Raw genomic sequence first — 7,579 nt, forward strand, 5'->3', positions numbered from 1 at the left:
GCAGCCCTAACAAACTAATACACCAAATGACCTAACAATTTCTATTCTAGGTGTATACCCAAAAGGAATGGAAACAGGGACTCAGACAGGTGTACACCCATGTTCATAGCAGCATTATTCACCATAGCCAAAAGATGGAGACAGCCTGAGTGTCCATCAAGAGATGAATGGACAGATAAAATGAGCTACATCCATACAATGGAATATTATTCCTCCTAAACAGGGGTGAAGTTCTGATATTCACTACAACATGGATGAAACTTGAAGACATTATGCTAAGCAAAATAACCCAGACACAAAAGGAAAAATACTTTGGATGATTCTACTTATATGAAGTATCTATAATAGTCAAATTCATAGAGACAGTAAGTAGATTAGAGGTCACCAGGGGCTAGAGGGAGTGGGGAAGGGGGAATTCTTGCTTAATGGGTTCACAGACCCTGTTCAGGGTGATTGAAAACAGTAGAGATAGTTGCACAATACTGTCAGTGTAATTAATGCTGCTGAATTGTACATTTTAAATGGTTACAATGGCAAATATTATTTCATATATATATATATATAAATTATATTTGACCACAATAAAGAAGTTATTCTTACTTGTTCCTGAAGTCACACTCACAGAGGCCAAGGTAGAGGTTCCAGGTGTGGTCACAGGGGCAAAAGGACTTCCAGACAGTGTATTGAAGGTGATTGTGGTCTCAGCCACAGTGGGACCTGAACCTGTGGCAGCTAAATGAGTGGTCTCAACAGTGGTGGTTTTCAGGATAGTGGTTGTACTTAATCCTTCCTCATGACTGGTTTTAGATGGTGTTGGGGTCTCTGATGCTATCAAGGTCACGGTGTCCCCTGTCACAGTCTTGGGAAATTCTGGGTGTCCAACTGAGGTTGTGGGTGGTGAGGTTTCTGTGCTCCAGGAAGGTACAGTATAAAGCCCAACAGTTGTTGCAGAGGTCCTGGAAGGCCCAAGAACGCCAGGGGAAACAGTCAGAGCTGGGATACTTGTACTGGCCTCTCTTGCAGGCCTGGTGGCCAATAAGCCTGTGGTCTCTGGTAAACCACGGGAAAGAGCTGAAGTTGAGATAGTTGCGCTGATGTCTGTCCCAGGATGGGTGGAGAGTGAGGCTGTTTCTGCAGGAACACCAAATGAAGCTGTTGGAGTTAGATTAACTCTGGCTGTCTTGGTCACAGTTGTGGTGAAGAGAGAGGATGTTTCTGGTGGACTGAGAGAAACAGTCTGATTTGGAAGAGCTGTACTAGTCTCCAACCCAGGTGGGATGGATGGTGCGGCTGTGATCTCTGGTAAATGAGGGAAAATAGTTGAAGCAGGAAAACTTGTGCTTGTCTCTGCACTGGAATGGGTGACCAATAAGACTGTGGTTGCCGGTTCACCAGGAGAAAGAGTCAGAGGTACAATAGCCATAGTGTTGTCTGTCTCAGAGCTAGTGACCTGTGAAGTTATGATATCTGGCACACCAGCTGAGACAGTAGGAGTTGGAACAACTGAACTGACTTCTGCCCCAAGACTGGTGACCACTGAGAATGTGGTGTCTGATTCACTATGGGAAACATTGGGGGTTGTCCTGGGAATAGTCAGGCTGGTCTCTTCAGGATGGGTGACCAGTGAGACTGTTGTATCTGGCTTCCCAGGGGAAACAGTCTTAGCTGGAATAGCTGAACTTGTTTCTGTCCCAGAGTGGGTGACCCCTGAGGCTGTTGGCTCTGGTTTGTTCACAGAATCAGTCAGAGTCAGAAAAGTTGTACTGATTTCTGCTTCAGAACTAGTGACCAGTGAGTTCATCATATCTGGTACACCAGGGGAGATAGTTGTAGTTGGAATGGCTGAACTGGCTTCTGCCCGAGGGGTGGTAGCCATTGAGGGTGTGACGTCTGATTTACTCTGAGAAAAATTTGGAGTTGTTCTAGAAACAGGTGTACTGGTCTCCATGGAATGGGTGACCCATGAGGCTGTTGTCTTTGGTTTGTGTGGGGAATCAGTTGGAATTGGAAAAGTTGTACTGGTCTCTGCCCCAAAATTTGTGACCAGTGAGGTCACCAGCTGTGATGCAGTAGAGGAGAGAGTTGGAGTTGGAATTGCTGAACTGGTCTGCACCCCAGGATGAGTGACCAATGAGGCTTTGGTCACTGGCTCAACAGGAGAAACTGTCAGAGTTGGAACTGCCATACTAGCATCTGTCTCAGAGCTAGTGACCTGTGAGATTACTATATCTCGTACAACAGTGGAGAGAGTTGGAGCTGGATCAGCTGAACTGACTTCTGCTCCAAGACTGGTGGCCACTGAGAATGTGGTGTCTGATTCACTATGGAAAACATTGGGGGTTGTCCTGGGAACAGTCGGACTGGTCTCTACAGGATGGGTGACCAGTGAAACTGTTGTATTTGGCTTCCCAGGGTAAGCAGTCATAGTTGGAATAGCTGAAATTGTTTCTGTATGGGTGACCCATGAGACTGTTGTCTCTGGTTTGTGCATGGAATCAGTCAGAGTTGGAAAAGTTGTACTGGTCTCTGCCCCAGAACTGGTAACCAGTGAGGTCACCATCCCTGGCATACCAGGTGAGACAGTTGTAGCTGGGACAGCTGAACTGGCTTTTGCCCCAGGACTTGTGGCCATTGAGAATGTGGTGTCTGACTCACGATGAGAAACATTGGGGGTTGTCCTGGGAATAGTTTGGCTAGTCTCTTCAGGATGGGTGACCAGTGAGACTGTTGTATCTGGCTTCCCATGGGAAACAGCCATAGTTTGAATAGCTGAACTTGTTTCTGTTCCAGAGTGGGTGACGTGAGAGGCTGTTGTCTCTGGTTTATGTGGGGAATCAGTTGGAATTGGAAAAGTTGTACTGGTGTCTGCCCCAGAACTTGTGACCAGTGAGGTTACCAGCCCTGGCACAGTAGAGGAGACAGTTGGAGTTGGAGCAGCTGGACTGGTCTGCACCCCAGGTTGAGTGACCAGTGAGGCTGTGGTCACTGGCTCAACAGGAGGAAGTTTCAGACTTGGAATAGCCATACTAGCATCTATCTCAAAACTAGTGGCCTGTGAGGTCACCATATCTGGTACACCAGAGAAGATAGGTGTAGTTGGAACAGCTGAACTGGCTTCTGTCCCAAGGCTGGTGGCCATTGAGGGTGTACTATGGGAAACATTGGGGGTTGTTCTGGGAAGACTTGGGCTGGATTCTGCAGGTTGGGTGACCAAGGAGACTGTTGACTCTGATTCATGCAGGGACTCAGTCAGAGTTGAAAAGATTGTATTGGTGTCTGTCCCAGAACTAATGACCAGTGAGGTCACCATCACTGGTATGCTAGGTGAGACAGTCATCAAAGGAGTGGCTGAAATGGCTTCTGCCCCAGGAATGGTGGCTGCTGAAGATGTGGTGTCTAATTCACTAGGGGAAAAATTCAGAGTTGTTTTGGAAACAGGTGTGCTGGTCTCTGTGGAATGGAGCCATGAGGCTGTTGCATCTGGCTGACCAGGGGAAACAGTCAGAGTTTTATCAACTGAGCTGGTCTCTGTCCCAGAACTAGTAACCAGTGAGGTCACCATCCCCAGTACATCAGGGGAGACAGTCAGAGTTGGAACAGCTGAACTGACTTCTTCCCCAGAACTTGTAGCTGTTGGGAGTGTGCTGTCTGATTCACTATGAGAAACATTCAGGATTGCCCTGGAAACAGTTGGGCCAGTCTCTGCAGGATGGGTGACCCATGAGGTTGTGGTCTCTGGCTCACCAAAGGAAACAGTCAGAGTTGGAACAGCTGCACTGGTCTCTGCCCCAGAACTAGGGACCAGTGAGGGTGTAGTCTCTGGTCCTCTATTGAAAATAGATGGGGTTGTCATGGGAACTACTGTGCTGGTCTTGTCTCCAGGTCTGATGACAAATGAGGCTCTCATCTTTGGAATATCTGGGGTTGTGATTATCATTCCTGTTGTGCTTATGCTGGCTGTTTTATCTGATGTCCTAAGGAGAGACAGCATACCTGAAGTGGGAGTAGAGACTCTGGTAGTCAAAGTCACTGTGGAAGTGGTCTTCAGAACCATGGCAGTGGTCTCTGCCCTCTCTGTCCCTCCTGTTGATAGTCCTGTGAATTGTAGGAGGGACACATGATTACTACTTACTGGGTTGGCAATTGCTTATTTTTTCTCCACATCAGGAAAGGGAGAGAAATGTCTGCCTGGGGTGTGCCAGTGATGCTTCTGGAATGGGAAAAGGAATTGTGATTGGCATTCCCTCACCTTACCTGACTCATCTTGGGCTGCAACTCCTCCATGAATTCTTTTTTTGTCTGTTTGTTTAAAAGTATTTATTTAGAACAGGAACAGAATTTTAAAACATCAGTTTATAGGACTTCCCTGGTGGTCCTGTGGTTAAGACTCCACACTTCCAATGCAAGGGGCACCGGTTCGATCCCTGGTTGGGGAGCTAAGATCCCACATGCCATGCGGCGGCCAAGAAAATATATTAAAAAATCAGTTTATGAGTTTATTATAAATATTAAGAGCATGAAAATAAAAAGAACAGTGAAAAAACTGAAAATGGAAACCGACATAAGGTTTATCATTTTTTTCTCAGGTAGAAATCAGAATAATAACAACAGAAACAAAACTTAAAAACGTAATGGAGTAAAACTTTCCTTAAAAAAGATCCATGCATGGGATTACCCTGGTGCTCCAGTGATAAAGAATCCACCTTCCAATGGAGGGGATGTGGGTACGATCCCTGGTCAGGGAACTAAGATCCCACATGCCGTGGGGCAACTAAGCCCGCGTGCTGCAACTACTGAGCTCTCGGGCTTCAACAAGAGAGGCTGCGTGCCACAAACTACAAAGCCCATGTGCTCTGGACCCCACGCACCACAACTACAGAGCCCACACTCCCTGGAGCCTGCGCACCACAACTAGAGAGAAAATCTGCTGCCACAACTGGAGAGAAGCCCATGTGCTGCAAAGAAAGACCCTGCATGCCTCAGGGAAGATCCTGCATGCCACAACTAAGACCCAACGCAGGCAAAAATAAATAAAATAAATAAATAAATCTTAAAAAAAAATAAGATCCATGCACATAAAATGAAAGAGCTCTCTGAAATCCGAATAAATCTAATTGCTCTTTTTATTAACTATAGACATAGGTGGCAGCTATATTGCCCAAGTTCAAGAGAGTATAAATACCTCAGGACCATATTGGAATAATCTCTAATCTAAAATGAGTGAAAGTTGGAGAAGGAAGAGGGAAAAAGTATGATCCAGAAAATTAGACCACTGCTCATTTTTTAACCAGAGCTGTGATGATAATTATTTGTTTAGCTTTAAAAAAAAAATCTATCTATTCTGAACACACCCTCACAGAGATCCTGAGTCTGTCAATCAGACTATCATCTGGGCAAGTGTTCTGTCACCACAGGCAATTTCTTCATACGCATCCCTGGTTGGGAACTTACAGTTGAGAATATGATACTGAAATGGAGCAGGACCCTATTGTCTATGCCCCCCATGTCCTCAGCCTGCCTTTTGTCTGTGGAAACACTTTAGCCAAAGAATAAGTTTAATCAGAGAAGTGAGAAAATGCAGAAGCAAAGAAAAGCAGTCAAACAAGACTAAATGATAGTTTAGTCATTAAGCAAAGTCAAGGACCTTTAGATCCTTCTCAAGGGCTATAGATAATATTCTGAGCCGTATCCTGTGAGCTGTCTTGTAGAGACTGAAACCCCTACCAGGTGGAAGAAGTTAACTACATGATGACCAGACCGTAGCCATGACATAAGCTGCCACAATTCCAAGAATTTGCCTCAAAGAAATGGAAACAAACCGACCCTAGAACTGAAGATTAACTGTATTTAAAACAATCAAGATGACGCTGGTCAGACCACCGATGACCAATTTCGAGATGACTGTGAGAGCTGACTGTGCTGTTTCTGCATGTGGCCCCCTGCTCCATCTATAAAAGCTCTTGCCCACTGGTTGTGGGGGTGGGAGTTGGCCTTTGGACAGGAGTCCGCCCTCTCCCCTCCCCGCAGTGGCTGACATCCAAAATAAAGCAAACTTTCCTTTCCATCAACCTTGACTCTTTATTGGCTTTTGAGCAGTAAGCAGCTGGGCCCCACTTACGGTTACAAATAATAATATCATAACTGGAGACCTCTCATTTGTTAACTATCCTATATTAATTATCATTTTAAACCTTTAAAATTATGATTACATAGTAATCACTTTTATTTTATGGATGAAAGAGCTGATGCTCAGGGAGGTTAAAATATTTAGATAGTACCTCCAAAGACTTGACTTTATTTAATGCACCCAATACCTGTTTTGATGTAGATATTTCTCCCCACACTTTACAGATAAGAGGTTAAGCAATATATCTAAGATCATCGAGTAAGTAGCTACTAGAACCAGTACGCAGAGATTTTTGATATTTAATTACATCTAGAGTGTCAAGACCAGGATTTAAACTGTAGTTCATGTAAGTCTAAGAACTTTACCTTTTTCGATAAACTATTCAGGAAGTGAGAAGGAGATCCTGGGAAGTTTGGCCAAGCACGGATAACCCACAAGACTGTGGTTAACGTTGCCATTCACTAAGGAATGAGGTTACAAATGGATTAAAAAAATTTTTTTTGGCTGTGTTGGGTCTTTGTTGCTGCGCTCGGGCTTTCTCTAGTTGCGGCGAGCGGGGGTTATTCTTCATTGCGGTATGTGGGCTTCTCATTGCGGTGGCATCTCGTTGCAGAGCATGGGCCCTAGGGTGCGCAGCCTCCAGTAGTTGCGGCGTGTGGGCTCAGTAGTTGTGGTGCGCGAGCTTAGTTGCCCCGCGGCATGTGGGATCTTCCTGAACCAGGGCTTGAACCCGTGTCCCCTGCATTAGCAGGCAGATTCTTAACCACTGCGCCACCAGGGAAGTCCCATACAAATGGATTTTTAAAAATGGATTTCAGGTTTTGTTTTTTTCTTTTGTATTTATAAAAAAAAGTCCTCAAAGTGCTAGTCACTTTCTATAAATATCTGTGATATATTTATTATCTCCTCAATGAATATCAGTCAGAGAAATAGATGTGGGAACTCCTCCATGAATTCTTGACCACCACCTGTTCCCAGATGTTCTCTGTACTCTCCCTCTGAGCCTTTGTTCAAGCTGTTTTCTCTACCTGCCATGCCCATCTCTCATCGGTTTTCTTATGTTCTGCCCTTCTTCAAACCCTAGCTCAAATCTACCTTTACAAACCCATGTTGGAATCCATCTCTCCCTTCTCAATATTTCCTCATCATACTGTCTGAACCTGCACTGTACCACCCCTCCCAGTCTGCCTGGTAATATCTACTAATGTCTGACTGCTTGGCGTATTGTAGGTGCTCAACAAATATTTGTTGAGTGAATGAATGAACAAATACATGGATGAATATGTACATTGGCAGGTCTCCTCTGACTTGAGAGAGATCATGTATCTTTGTGCTTAAGAGCTTGGGCTCTTAAGCCACGTTAGTGTTCTGACTCCTCCACTAAACAGATGTGTGGCTCTTTAAGTTGTCAGATCTTGCTAGACCTCCATTTTCTTATCTATAAAGTAGGAG

The 7,579-nt window shown here is 44.9% G+C and overlaps 1 protein-coding gene and 1 pseudogene across 2 annotated transcripts in view; one reads left to right on the plus strand and one right to left on the minus strand.

The window, feature by feature from the left end:
- Positions 1-4,573, minus strand: part of LOC309658650 (mucin-16-like) — a 36,523-nt gene extending 31,950 nt beyond the window's left edge. Inside the window, exon 1 of the mRNA XM_082457441.1 lies at positions 601-4,573. Coding sequence (XP_082313567.1) covers positions 601-4,054 — 3,454 coding nt within the window. The 5' untranslated portion in view covers positions 4,055-4,573. The remainder of the gene's footprint in view (positions 1-600) is intronic.
- LOC309658690 (protein LRATD2 pseudogene) overlaps positions 1-7,579 on the plus strand; it is a 249,426-nt pseudogene that overhangs the window by 41,939 nt on the left and 199,908 nt on the right. The window lies entirely within an intron of this gene.

This window comes from Balaenoptera physalus (assembly GCF_965194825.1).
Source record: "Balaenoptera physalus genome assembly, chromosome: 3".
Taxonomy (NCBI): Eukaryota; Metazoa; Chordata; class Mammalia; order Artiodactyla; family Balaenopteridae; genus Balaenoptera; species Balaenoptera physalus.